Raw genomic sequence first — 14,807 nt, 5'->3', positions numbered from 1 at the left:
TGACAAAGGACAGCTACTTACCATACTGATGGAACTTACTAGAAAGATTTCTATGTAAATATCTAGGCAAAGAAGCAAGCCCATATGATTTGCTGAACACTCTCTTAGTGGCATGAGAAATATATGTCTGGTGTACAATATCCAGTGATAACACCATTGGTTTTTGTACTTTGCAGCAGGGAGTGTGACGTGGAATATGTCTTGGCTAATGAATTACCAACCAGTGTCCTGAGTAGTCAGATATAATAAGCTGAAAGCTTGTTCATGAATGAGTAACATATGTATACAGCTTAATATATTTGAATTTTATAGCTGGTTTTTGAGATCCCAGTTTTTGCTAGTTTCAGTTTCATGTCCAGAGTAGAAGGAAAGATGTGTATATTAATATTCAATATCTGGATTCCATTACTAATTTGTGTATGTACTGTTAAGGTGATGATTGCTCACTTTAAAAAGGGTTTATGTTTTTTTGGTTAATGATTGCAAATAAAACCAAAGCTTACCATTGTGTATATTCCAGTAAGTATTTCATGTTTTTATATAAAGTTAAATTCCACTTAATGATAACCATTCAGATCTTTTATGAGAAGCCTTAGTCAACAGCACACTTATTTCAAACAATATTTATTAAATGTTGCTGACATATTACTTATTTGCCAAAATTTTACATCAAAATAAGTATTAACCCCTTCAAAATTATAGTTCATAAAATTAAGTACTTATAGAAGTGATTGCTGGAAAAATGTTGGAAATTGTTCTTTAATTTACCTCCAGAGTGTGCAGCACATTTAGATGAATATCATCAGTAGCAGCAGGATTTTCCTTGAAAGTAGATTTGGTTTTGGGAAATGTAAAATTTGTTTGATGCCAGTCTGCATAATAAGATAGCTCATCAGTTTATTCAATGCTATTTTATATCAAAAGCAGGTGATACTATAAAGTAATGACAATTTTATTATGATTCATAAACTTGACTTTTAAGCAGTACCAAAAGAAAAGTTCCAAAATTATTTAAAGAAAGCACTGTTGGCACCTGACTCCTGTCGGAATGGCTAGAATCAAAAAGACAATCAAAAGACAGTGTTGGCAAGGTTGCAGAGAAAGGGAAGCCCCCATGCACTGTTGGTAGGGATGTAAATTGGTGCAGCCACTGTGGAAAACAGTATGGAGGTTCTTCAAAAAATTAAAAACAGAAATACTGTATGATCTGGTAATTCCATTATTGAGTATTGACCTAAAGAAAACAAAAGGCTAATTCAGAAAGATATATGTACCCCTATGTTTATTGCAGCATTATTTACAATAGCCAAGATATGGAAGCTACCCAAGGGTCTATCGAAAGATGAATGGATAAAGAAGATGTTGTGTGTGCGTGTGTGTGTATATATATACGCTCAGCCATAGAAAAGAATGAGATCTTACCATTTGCAACAACATGGCTGGATCTGAAGGGTATTATACTAAGTGAAATACATCAGACAGAGAAAGACAAATACAATGTGATTTCACTTATATGTAGAATCTAAAAACAAACAAAAAAACCAGACTCTTGAGGCGCCTGGGTGGCTCAGTCAGTTAAGTGTTGGACTCTTGGTTTTGGCTCAGGTCGTGATCTCAGGGTCATGAGATGGAGCCCCTTGTCGGCTCCGTGCTCAGCGTGGAGTCTGCTTGAGATTCTCTCCTTCCCTCTGCCCCTTCCCCTGCTCTCTCTCTCTCTCTAAGATAAAGAAATAAATCTTAAGGGAAAAAACAAAACAAAAAACCAGACTCTTAAATGCAGAGAACAAACTGGTGGTTGCCAGAGGGAAGGTGCCTGGGGTGATGAGTGAAATAGGTGAAGGGGGTTTAGAGGTACAAGCTTCCAGTTATAAAATAAGTAAGTCACAGAGATGAAAAGTGTGGCATAGGGAGTTTAGTGAATAATATTTTAATAATGTATGATGACAGATGGTAACTGTACTTACTGCGGTCAGCACTAAGTAATATAAAAAATTGTTGGATCAATATGTTATACATCTGAAACTAATATAACATTGTATATTAATTATATTCAGTCTTTTTTAAAAAAGCTTTGTTGGGATAAGATATGGAAGGATCTTATACTCATTTACATTTTAAAATTCTGATATCTGAGCCACCTGGGTGGCTCAATCGATTAAGAGTCTGCCTTCAGCTCAGGTCATGATCCCAGGGTCCTGGGATCAAACCCTGCATTGGGCTCCCTGCTCAGCAGAGAGAGAGAGCCTGCTTCTCCTACTCCCTCTGCTGCTCCTTCTGCTTGTGTGCACACTCTCTCTATATATATATCTATCAAATAAATAAAATCTTTAAAAAAAAAAAATTCTGATATAGTTATACCTCATAAAGTAAAATGATGTTGACCATCCTTTGAAAGTTGTAATTAGGCTTAACGTTTAGTTTCAGTGCTATGGACATCCCAAAAGTAATTGCCTTTAAAAATTATTATGGCACTGTTCATAAATAATAGCATGACTAACACCCTTTAATAACGTGTTAACCCATGCTCTTACCTAAAGTCTTAGCGTAACCTGTCACCTAATTTAGTATATATATGTTACCTATTGAATTTATAAAAAAGCATGTATATAATTATCTTAAAAGAAGACTAAAAGATTATAATTTGTTCCCGTTAAAAAAAAATCTTTTTGTTAGGGTGCCTGGGTGGCTCAGCTGGTTAGGTGTCTGACTCTTGATTTTGGCTCAGGTCGTGATCTCAGGGTCCTGAGATCGAGCCCCACGTTGCGCTCTGCACTTGGTATGGAGCCTGCTTAAGAGTCTCTCTCCCTCTCTCTCCGCCCCCCCCCACTCGCGCACACACACTCTCTCAAAAAAACCCACTTTTTGTCTAGAAAATAATTGCCATAACTTTTGAAATGAAATGCTGCATTAAAAAATTATAGAAGTGAAGGACATTTTTTGCCTTCAACATTTATTTGTTGAGTATTTGCTAGATTTCTGGCCTTCTATTGATTTTTAGCAGTTCAGAGATCTAAGATATAGCCCCAGCCTTCAAGAATTCACAGCCAGTGGAAAATGAATAACAATCAGGGACGGCAGGGGTTGGTTTATGTTTTCTGTAAAGGGCCAGATAGCAAATATTTTAGGCTTTGTGGGCCATATGGTTTCTTTTGCAATTATTCAACCCTGGTGTCATAGCATGAAAGCAGCCATAGATAATCTGTGAACAAATGAGCGTGGCTATGTTCCAATGCAATTTTTATTTACAAAAATAGGCACCAGCCCTGTACTGTAATTTGCTGATGTCTGAATTATGGTATAGTGAGGTATAAGACCTATGGTAGAAAGACACCCAGTGTGGTGTGTTTGATAGGAGAAGAGGACACAGAAATCTCAAGGAAGAGGGGACTTCCAAGCTGAGTCTCGAGAGACAAGGTGTTATCCAGGAGAAGCAGCATGGAGGGCCCATGGATTCATTAATTCATGCAAAGTATCAGCAGAGGGAGAGATGAGAGCCCAGGTAAGTGTTAAGTGGGTACCTTATGAAAATGTAATCATTCAGATCCTTGCCAATAGCATCTTTCTAAGTAGTATTGGAAATTGTAGCTACCAGAATTCTGTGATTTACTTCACATGGGTAGCTTCTTTTCTTTTTTTTTTTTTTTAAGATTTTATTTTTAAGTAACCTCTACACCCAACGTGGGGCTTGAACCTACAACCCTGAGATCAAGAGTTGCACAGTCCACTGACTGAGCCAGCCAAACGCCCCACATGGGCAGCTTCTTATTAACATCTATAAATATGAAGAATTAAATCATGGTTATATATATTAAAATGGAAGCAGACCCAAAATTGCCTTGTCTTTAGAGAAAATAAGATGTTTTGGTTCATTTATTTCACATTTTTGAGACCATGCTAAACTAGTCCCCCAGCTCACAAAGAAGACCTACTTGAAAAAATGATGGGTGCAACCATCTCAGTATTGGATACCAGAGTACTACATTTTGAATTTATTAATTTTTATCAAAATATTGCATACAATAGTATACACATAGGAAAATACACATATTGGCAGGGTACAGCTCAATGATCTTCACAAACTAAATACAGTCATGTTACCACGAGGCTACATTTTAATTGTCCAACATTACTAATTCAAGATTCTTGGACTGCTTTTCAAACTTAATTATTTTTCTTTTTTTTTTTTTAAAGATTTTATTCATTTGACAGAGAGACACAGCAAGAGAGGGAACACAAGCAGGGGGAGTGGGAGAGGGAAAAGCAGGCTTCCCGTGGAGCAGGGAGCCCGATGCGGAGCTCAATCCCAGGACCCTGGGATCATGACCTGAGCCGAAGGCAGATGCTTAACGACTGAGCCACCCAGGCACCCCAGACTTAATTATTTTTCATCTCTGAGCTTTCAGTCAGTTCTTTGGCTTAACATCCTTACTGCTAACAATTTATTTTGTGTAAGGAACCGAGTGGGCACCTACAACCTGCGAACTTTTTTCTCCTAGGCTTGTTTAGCGTTCAGCTCTCTTTCGTTGACCACTGCAGCCCAGGCTTCTAATTTCCAGAAAATGCCCCTTATTCCAAAATCATCCATTTCTCCTCTGAGTCTCTCCACCTCCAGTAATGCTTTCAAACTGAAGGTAGCAACTCAGTGGGTCTTCAAATAAATTTAGTGAGTTGGACTTGTGACCAATATTTAAAAAGAGCCTGGTGGAGGGACAAAAAAAGAGGGAAAGAGAAAGAGATGGAAGAGTGCGTTGTAAGCATTATAACCTTCACTGTTTTGTGAAACGTTGTATTTAGTTTTTCATTTATATAAAATTTATTTTTTACTATAGGTCATGGTCTTAAAAGTTTAAAAAACATCATAAATCTCGTTTCAGTAATTTAAAAATACTACTTAACGTTAACGTCAGACTAACTGTGATAGTCATAGACCTTGTTTAAATCAATAAAATGGAAATGTATTGGCTGAAGGAAGTCTTTTCTATCTCTTAGAGGAACACTCCATCTCATTTTAAGATTCCAGTGTGACTCAGAGATGTTACAGGAAAAGAGTTACAGGCAGATATCCCTCATGAATGTACACACAACAGTCCTTTACCAAATGTAGCAAACTGAATCCAGCAATATAGAAAAAGGATAACATGTCTTCACCAATTAAAGGTTATGCCAGGAATGCAAAGTAGGGGTTGGAGTAATATTAAAAAACCAGTTTAATTCATTATATTAATCGAATAAAGTAGAAAAACTTTGATCATCCTTAACAGGTACAGAAAAGCATTTGGGAAAAATTAAACTCTCCTTCATTAAAAAAAATTACAGCAAACTAGGAAAGAACTTCCTTACTGAGAAAGGGCATATTCAAAAACCCTATGGCTAGGACACCTATAACATTCAGAACAAAGCAAGGCCATCTCCTCTCAACCACTGGTATTTAACATTGTATTTGGGGTCCTAGCCAGCTTCTAGCCTGCAGGAAGGCCAGAAAAAGAAACAAAAGGCATAAAGATCGGAAAGAAGTAAAACTGTTTGCAGATAATGTGATCGAGTATGTCAAATGGCTAAAATTTTAAAGCCTCATATTATCAAATGTTGATAATGGTATAGAGCAACTAGTACTCTGATACACTGCTGTTGGGTGTGTAAGATGGTACAATCACTGTGGAAAACAGGTTTTTTTATAGCTAAACCTTACACAGAAAGATTTGTACCTGAATGCTCGTAGCAGCTTTATATATAATAGACCAAAATTGGAAATAACCCCAATGTCCGTCAGTGGGTGAATGGGTAAACAAATTGTGATATGTCTATGCAATAGAACATTATTCAGCAAAAAAGAGGAACAAACAACTGATAAATGCAAAGCATAGATAAATCTCAAAACATTGCTATAAGCAAAAGAATCCTTACACAAAAGTGTTATGTATTATATGATTCCATTTATATAAAATCCTAGAACAGGAAAAAAAAAAAAATCTTTCCGGGGACAAGAAGCACATCAGCCCCTGCTTGGGACCAGGAGTGATGTATTGACTTCAGAGGAACATAAGAGAACTTTTCTGGGATTTTAAAATGTTCTGTATCTTGTCCTTGGTGGTAGTTACTAGAATTTTTGCACTGTGAAAACTCATTGTGTCTTATTGTATGTAAATTATACCTAAATAAAGTAGAGTTTTTTTTAAAGAGATTTAGACATTTAATTTAAAAACAAGTAGACGAAATCACTGTTAGAAAAAAAAGAACTCTACAGATTAAAAAATTCCTTTGGGATGATGAACAAATTCTGGAGATAGATGAAGGTGATGGTTGCAGAACAGTGTGAATGCACTTAATGCTATAGAACTCTACACTTAAAAATGGCTAAAATGGTAAGTAAATTTTATGTATATTTTATCACATTTGAAAAAAAAGTTAAGAAAAAGAAAATGGCTATGAAAACAAACCAAAAAAATCTTTCAGGAATTAGAAGAATATATAGGGGGTTTTTTGTTTGTTTTTTTAATTTTCACATGGCATGTGATTTGTGCCCCTCAAAAATATCTTTTAAAGGATTAAGGCAGGGTCTAAAATATTACAAGCTTGTGTAATTTCTTTGATCAAAGGTAAAAATGCTTAATCTGATTATAAATGAGAAGTGTCTAATATGTTGGCCTCTCTTCATTAAACACAGCAAAGATCAGGATTCTGGCCTTGAAGCATTTATGCTTTGAGTGTCATATAAACTAGAAGTATTACTTGGCCAAGTGTTACTTCCTGTAATTCAGAATATCCCAGCAATTGTATTTTTAGAACTGAATTTAGATGGAAAGCTGTTTCTCTTAAACTGCTCTGCCCTTTTAGTTTCTAGTTAGTGATTGCCTCCTGATATATTTTTTTAAGATTTTATTTATTCATTTGAGAGAGAGAGCACGAGCAGGGGGAAGAGGCAGAGGGAGAGGGAGAAGCTAGATTCCCCACTGAGCTGGGAGCTGGACTCAGGATCCATCCCAGGACCCTGAGATCATGACCTAAGCTGAAGGCAGATGCTTAACTATCTGAGCCACCCAGGTGCCCCCCTCCTGATATTTTTTAAGCTAAAAGGTTTGTACTCAGTTTGCTCTTTATTTGCAATTTCTAAATCAACCTAGGTCTAAAACTAGATGAATTTGGTTAAAATTATTTTCATTACTTACTGTTCTTCATTTGCCTATCTTCATCAGAGTAAAACTTACTGTAGTTTCTTGATGATATTGGCACGAATTTCTCAGCCAGAAAGGAGGATCTGAGGATGATACTGCTTGGGAATATGACCGCTTTCTTGCTTGGTGATTTGCTTCCACTTCCAGGTTTTGAGAATAATAGGCAGTTAAAAGATCTGCATGCCAGGTGCCTGGGTGGCACTGTCAATTAAGAGTCTGCCTTCAGGGCGCCTGGGTGGCTCAGTTGGTTGAGCGACTGCCTTCGGCTCAGGTCATGGTCCTGGAGTCCCGGGATCGAGTCCCGCATCGGACTCCCTGCTCGGCGGGGAGTCTGCTTCTCCCTCTGGCCCTCCTCCCTCTCATGCTCTCTGTCTCTCATTCTCTCTCTCTCAAGTAAATAAATAAAATCTTTAAAAAAAAAAAAAAAAGAGTCTGCCTTCAGCTCAGGTCATGATCCCAGGGTCCTGGAATGGAGCCCCACATCAGGCTCCCTGCCCAGCGGGGAGACTGCTTCCCCCTCCTCTCCTCCCTCTGCCTGAGGCTCCCCCTGCTTGTGCTCTCTCTCTCTGTGTCAAATAAGTAAAATCTTAAAAAAAAAAAAAAATCTGCATGCCAAAAGGAGTTTGTGATTGGCTGGATTGTAATATAGGAAGTAGATGTCTTTGCAGAGCTTGAAATACAGAAGAATGGGAGCATCTATGTGAAAATGTTTCAAGGAGGAAAACATTTTCTCTTTACGGTTCATTCTGCTCTAGGTAAACACCACCAAGTGAGTGAAACACAGAATGTGATTGCATCAGACAAAGCAGCAGAAATACCAGTTGCCCATGAACATGAGCACAACCATGACCACACACAGCTGCATGCCTATATTGGTGTTTCCCTCGTGCTGGGCTTCGTTTTCATGTTGCTGGTAGACCAGATTGGCAGCTCCCATGTGCATTCTACTGATGGTAAGTGGCTCCAAGGCTTTCTGGGCAGTGCAATAAATTTACAGTTTAGAAAGTCACAGATGATTGAATAATTCAGCATATATCAATAGCCTTCTTTAGTGCCAAAAACTCTTGTCTTTCTTGGGTTCTAGTGAACATTTTATTCAGTTGGGGGAGCTGGTGAGTTGTGACATGTGGCACAAGAGAGTGCTTATTGGGTTATTACCATGCTTACCTTAAAGCTGTCTCATTTGGTTGAGAGTCTGGGGCAGAAATTCTTAACCTTTTTTGTGCCGTGGAGCCCTTAGGCATTCTGAAGCCTGTGGACCTTTTATTGGAATCATGTTTTTAAATATGTAAACCGTAACGCATAGGATTACAGCGAATACCCAATTATATTGAAATATAGTTCCAAAACATTAAAAACAAATTTATCATATAGTAATATATGTCTTCTTTATTGATGCATTAATTAACCAGATAATATATTTAAATAATATGCAAGGTGGAGTTAAATTTTATTTTTTAGGACAGCAGCATGACAGCTTTTGTTGCTTAGCTTGGCTAAAAACATTAAATTGTGAGACAAGCTTCAACAAGGCAGCAGAGTGTCAAGTTGAACATCCAGTTGATTTGGTTATTTGTTTTGATGGTTACTAGTATAGAAATTCCTGCTTCACAAAGATATTTTCTTACAGATACACTTAAACACATTCATAGCTTGCTTTCCAAGGAAAAATACACTTCTTCAACTACAACTACAGTTCTCCAAGACTTAAAATTTAACTCTAGGCATAGTAACTTTTTAAAAAATTTTTTAAAAATTGGTTATTTATTTTTTTAAAGTAAACTCTACCCCCAACATGGGGCTCGAACCCATGACCCCAAGATCAAGAATCACAGACATCTGTGATGTCTACTAAGCCAAGCCAGGCACCCCCAGATATAGTAACTTTTTTTTTTTATGTTACGTTAATCACCATACATTACATCATTAGTTTTTGATGTAGTGTTCCATGATTCATTGTTTGCGTGTAACACCCAGTGCTCCATGCAGAACGTGCCCTCTTTAATACCCATCACCAGGCTAACCCATCCTCCCACCCGCCTCCCCTCTAGAACTCTCAGTTTGTTTTTCAGAGTCCATAGTAGATATAGTAACTTTTTTGTCTTAAGATCAACGAATTCATTAGGAAACAGGACAGGTGAACATAGGGGATGGGAAGAAAAAAATAAGATAAAAACAGAGAGGGAGGCAAACCATAAGAAACTCTGTAACTATACGAAACAAACTGAGGTTTGCTGGAGGGAAGGTGGTGGGGGGGTGGGGTAACTGGGTGATGGGCATTAAGGAAGGCACGCGATGTAATGAGCACTGGGTGTTATATACAACTGATGAATCACTAAATTCTACCCCTGAAACTAATAATACACTATATGTTAACTAAATTGAATTTAAATAAAATTTTTTTTAAAAAAAGATCAATGAATTCATCTTTGGCTGAGTCAACATCTTGATATGGTTTTATATTAAATAAAAAAAGATTCTGATCCATGATACAACTTTAATGCCACCATGATAGAATAAATTTGGAAGAGTTACATCAAACTCCTAGGGTTTGGTGATAGAGGGGTTTATAGATACCTGTTTTCAAGTACACTGACAGAGAACTTTGCAGATAGGAGCTGCTGGAGAGCAGCATAGATGTCTTGGTCCCCAGTGAGAGATCCCCTGACTTTTGCTGTTAGTGGCTGAATGACTGTAGGTGCAGAGTTGCGGGGTAGTTGCCCAACTTCATCACATGAGCATCTACAGACAAGAAGACTATAATCCTGCAGTGTGGTGGCAGTTTATACACCCTTAATTTAAAGTAGTGATGAGTGAAAGCAGTGATATGAAGATGTCTACAACTGTAAAATAACCTGAAATTATCTGATTATTCCTGGCAATAAAGTATAGGTAGTGCCAATATTTGTAGTTTATGGTCTGTATTTATAATCAAAGGAAATGATGGATTTCATTTAGAGGTTAGTAAAAATTAAAATGTGCTTTTTTCCAAGTTAGGGTCACAGGCGCCCCCTGCATTCCACCTGTGTTCTTCTACATGGATCCCAGGTTAAGAATGCCTGGCCTACAAAAAAAAATCTGTGGAAAAGCAGGCAAAAGACATGAACAGATAGTTCATAAAAAGATAATTAAAGTGGTCCTTAAACATATGAAAAGATGTTCAGTTTCACTTAGGAATGCAAATCAAAAGTCTGCCGAGATGCCATTTCTCACCCGTCAGGCAAAAATTCAAAAGCTTGACAATATACTTTGTTATCGAAGCTACAGTGAAACACACCTTCATCTATTGCTGTGGGAATACAAAATTGTATGGCCCCTGCAGAGGGGAATTTGGCCATATCAAACAAGACTACATTTATATTTATCCTTCAACCCCAAAGTCACACTTCTGGGAGTTTATTCCGATAATGCAGCTCCAATATGAAAATACACATGCACAAGATTATTCAGTGCAGCATTATTTATCATTGTAAAACCACTTTTAAATGTCCAGTCATGGAAATTGGTTGAATGAAGTGTGATGTGTGCATATTAATGGAGTTCTAGGTAGCTGTGAAAAAGAATGAGGAATCAGATCTCTGTGAATTGATAGGGAGAGATTTCTAGGAGCTATTTTTAAGTGGGGGGGGGGGCAGAAAAGCCGAAATGTAAATTAATATCTATCATAGACTACATTTTGTGTAAGGAACTGGGGGAATAAAACACATATGTGTGCTTATTTTTACAAAAAGGAAACATGAAACCTCACGTAGGCAACAGAATTACCCATAAGAGGTAGGGGCAGGGTAGGATGGGGTAGAAGAGTTTCAGGAGGGCATGGCACTTCCCTGGGCATGCCTCTTTGATATAGTTTTGACTTTTGGAAGCATGCTGCTATTTCCCATATTCAAAAAATGAAATCAGCAAGGATAGGGGAAGTTAATTGCAGCAGGTGAACTGTAATTCAAATGAATAACACAATCACACTGAAGGGGATTTAAAAACTCAAGTGACATATGAATGTAGTATTTGACTATATATTTTTAGTTTTGGATGGAGCTGGGGGAGAAGCATAAACAATTACCAAACTCTTTTTAGTAGGCTTTGCTTTTTGTGATGGCACAGATGAAAACAATTCTGAAACTGTTTTAGGTGTATTGTGCAAGTGTTACTGACATTTGAGTAAGTGTGTTGCTGTTGGTGGAAGCAGAGTTCTCACTGTGGAAGAGGGGACGTACAAATATGGAATGGGGGAAGGCAAGAAAGAACCCCTATAGGGATGGACTGGAATTGGAGCTATTGGACTCATGATTTCTAAAATGTATATGTGTATATGTGTGTATATGTGTACATATATACGTGTGTGTTTATGTATACATGTATGTATGTCCTAGCTCTGTCTGCAGAGAGGGCCTAGAAGTAAAGACACCCACTAGCAATGAGCATACCAGGGCTCTTCAGAGAAATGGCTGATTCCAGGACAGGGGCAGGGTAAGTACAAAATGAGCTTGGAACATCTAGTGCTCAAAAAAAAAAAAAAAAGTAGGTAGGAAGGAAGAAAATGGAAACTTGTCACAGAGTATAGAACCAGCTTGAAGGGGTTCCCGCTGGCCAGATCTAAGACAGTTTGAGCACCAAAATAATTATGAACAGTAATGAAGCAAAAACCATTGAGAAAATGGGAAGTGCTGAGCACATCCACGTGAGAGAGGAGGAAGAGGAAGAGGAGGGAGAACACTTGCTTCCGGTGGTTTGCTAAATGTCGACTTGTAAGGGTGGAAAGAGTGCAGGCAGGAGAAAATCTTTTTGCAAGCTTCATGGTAAAAATTGGTGCAGGTCAGAATCAATGAATGTTAAATCTAGGGGGTAAATTTTTATTTGTTTATTAGTTGCAAGGAAGAAAGAGTAATGAAATGAAGAAATCCGTAGTACTTTGACCAGATGATCAAGCTTAGTGTCATCGGCGTCTGTTTTCAGTGTGGGCAAATAAGTGCCTATCAGACCAGCCTCCTCACAGATAACTATGAACTCTGGGCAAATTTTTAAAAACCACTACCTAAAGACACAAGAGATGGACCTAAAGCAGGAAAATTCTGGAGGAATAGGGTAAGTTTCTGTGTTTACTGCTTTTAAAAAGCAGTCAGTGCCCAGTTGGGGTAGCTAAAACTGTTAGAAAACACGGTCTGTCTGGCCTAAGGAACTAGAGCTCACGGTAACTACAGACACTGGAAAGTGAGGGGAGAGTCTTAGAAAGGAGAAAGACAGAGAAACACAGCCCCAGATTTTATGTATAAACTCGACCCAAGTCTGGCTGAGCCCTGAACCATTCTTTTGTGGGCAGACTCAGCTAAAGATGAAAGAACTGAACTGGGATTTGGGCAGCTGCCCAAAAAAGAGACTTGGCAGTTTAAGCCAAACCAAGTGACTTCAGGCAAAACACGAAATGGACACTCTTTGGAGGCATATAATAGAATCCAGAGTATCCACAAGATAACATTCACAATGTCCAGGATATAATCCAAAATTCACTCTACTAGCAAGCAGCAGATAGATGTACATTCTGTGTCTCTCGACATGACATCCTGAGAAGCAGCACCTGTGTAGTATTCCATTTGAGGATGCATAATCTAAGGCCACATCAGACAAACCAAAAAGGAAGGGATCTTTTTTTTTTTTTTAAGATTTTATTTATTTGACAGCACAAGCAGGGGGAGCAGGAGAGGGAGAAGCAGGCTCCTCATTGAGCAGGGAGCCCGACATGGGGCTCCATCCCAGGACCCTGGGATCATGACCTGAGCCACCCAGGCACACCAGAAGGGATCATTCTATTAAAACACAAGAAAGGCTCAGGAAGGGGCATGTATTCTTCAAATCAGTGTCGCAAAAGTCAAAGGCAGAGAAAATGCTCCAGATTAAAAGGGACTAAAGAGATACAACTAAGTGCATATTTGATCCCAGACTGGACCCTTCCTGGGAGGGAAAAATGCTCTGAAAGACTTTCCTGCAGTTAACAAAATTAGAACATGCAAGAGAAATTAGAAAAAAAGTATCAATATTAAATTTACTGAAGTTGATCAGTGTAAGAAAATATCCTTTCTCTTAGGAAATACCCTTTGAAATATCTGGGGAAAAAGAGTTATGATGTATGCAACTTACTTTGAAATGGTACAGGAAAAAAAATATGTGTGTGTCTGTGTGTGTGTGTGGTGTGGATACTGAAAGAACATGAGCACAAATAATGAAGCAAATGGGGCAAAATGTTAGGCAGTAGGTCATTCTGAGAAACGAGTAGTGAGTGTTTTTTGAACATTCTTAAAACTTTTCTGAAGATTTGAAAGATTATTTCAAATTATTATTTCAAGGATTATTTGAAAGATTTGAAATTATTTCCAAATAAAAGGTTTTTTTTTTTCAAAATTCATTGAACTTAATTAGCCTTTTTAGTCCAAAGATACTTTTTGCTTTGTTAATCTCCTTGCATATACTATTTCTTTTCAGTATTTTTCCATACACTTTTTCTTTTTTAATGGTCTTACATGTATTGGGAAATTGATTTAGGAGTAAATAGTTTTATTTGTGTGCTTTTACCAAATAGCAAATGAGAAGCACCCTCTGGTGGGATGGTGTCTGATTCCAACTGCATTACATAGTTGCTCACAGTGGCCTTTATGACATTTTTGTGATTCTTCTCAGTTTCAATTTTAAATACATTTAAAGGCCCATTAGTGCCCTATAATCCTATACAAAGAATTAAAAATAGCATGTGTTCCTTTATTCTTCCTCCTGTTTCATCTCTGAAGTCATTGTTTTTGCTCACTTTTAATCTGGCTTTACCTATTATCTACAGGGTTTTATATATTATTAAGTATCAGTAAAAATTGATTTATTAAATTTATGCTGAAGTACAGTCTTTTCCTATAGATTTATAAAAACTGTGTTTTAATTTTAAAGCCTCTAATTTTTATTTAAGATGCTATTTATAACTAGACCACAAGACTCTATAAAGAAAAGTCAAAACAAGGTTGTCACACAGTATAATATGATATTCTTCACAGTTGGGGGCGACATTGAAACATTTGTTTTCTCTGACCAGTTAGGGACTTTAGCTTCCCTTCCTTATAGTGTTTTAATTAGAAGATAATTTTATTTATTTTTACTAAAAAGATAACATGTTACTTTACTTGTATGTTTTTTCCACTATAAATCATTCCTTCTGTGCACTGGTTTCCCCCAGAAGATTAAATCCCTTGGAATCTATTTGGCTAATGTCCATCTGTCATTTCATCTGGCATTTTGATGTCCCCATCTTTTAATTTTTATGTTGTTTGGACATTATTTACTTGCTTGTATATTTTCTATTATAGCAGAAACATTCATGTAATACAGAGAAGTATTTTTTTCCCTTCTCCAATAAGGATTGTTTAAACAGCTATTGGGTTTCTAGTGCTGTGCTACATTCTGTAAGACATGAAAAAGAAATGGAAAGAAGTGGAAAATTCACTTTTGTGTAGTTTACAGTCAGTCTGGGGATATAAGACCTATTTGAGTGAAAACAGTTGTATATATCTCAGGTGTGATCTAGGACAAGCTTTGAAGTAGCATGTGGAGTCTGTGCACATAGAGCTCTTGGTTTCTAGGCAAGGGGAACCTTTTGAG

At 37.4% G+C, this 14,807-nt stretch overlaps 1 protein-coding gene across 5 annotated transcripts in view; it reads left to right on the top strand.

Annotated features, from left to right (window-relative positions):
- SLC39A9 (solute carrier family 39 member 9) overlaps positions 1-14,807 on the top strand; it is a 54,111-nt gene that overhangs the window by 30,736 nt on the left and 8,568 nt on the right. For 3 of the 5 annotated variants that reach the window (XM_044918056.1, XM_021679743.1, XM_021679742.1), the window contains one exon: positions 7,928-8,125. The exons of 1 other annotated variant lie outside the window; for it this stretch is intronic. In XM_044918056.1, coding sequence (XP_044773991.1) covers positions 7,928-8,125 — 198 coding nt within the window. Of the gene's footprint in view, positions 1-3,414; positions 3,500-7,927; positions 8,126-14,807 lie in introns of those variants that run through there. One more of the 5 variants, XM_021679744.1, reaches the window with a different exon arrangement.

Source organism: Neomonachus schauinslandi, chromosome 9 (assembly GCF_002201575.2).
Source record: "Neomonachus schauinslandi chromosome 9, ASM220157v2, whole genome shotgun sequence".
NCBI classification, from domain to species: Eukaryota; Metazoa; Chordata; class Mammalia; order Carnivora; family Phocidae; genus Neomonachus; species Neomonachus schauinslandi.
Note: the sequence above shows the minus strand (reverse complement) of the source record. Positions and strands in the feature narration are given on the sequence as shown.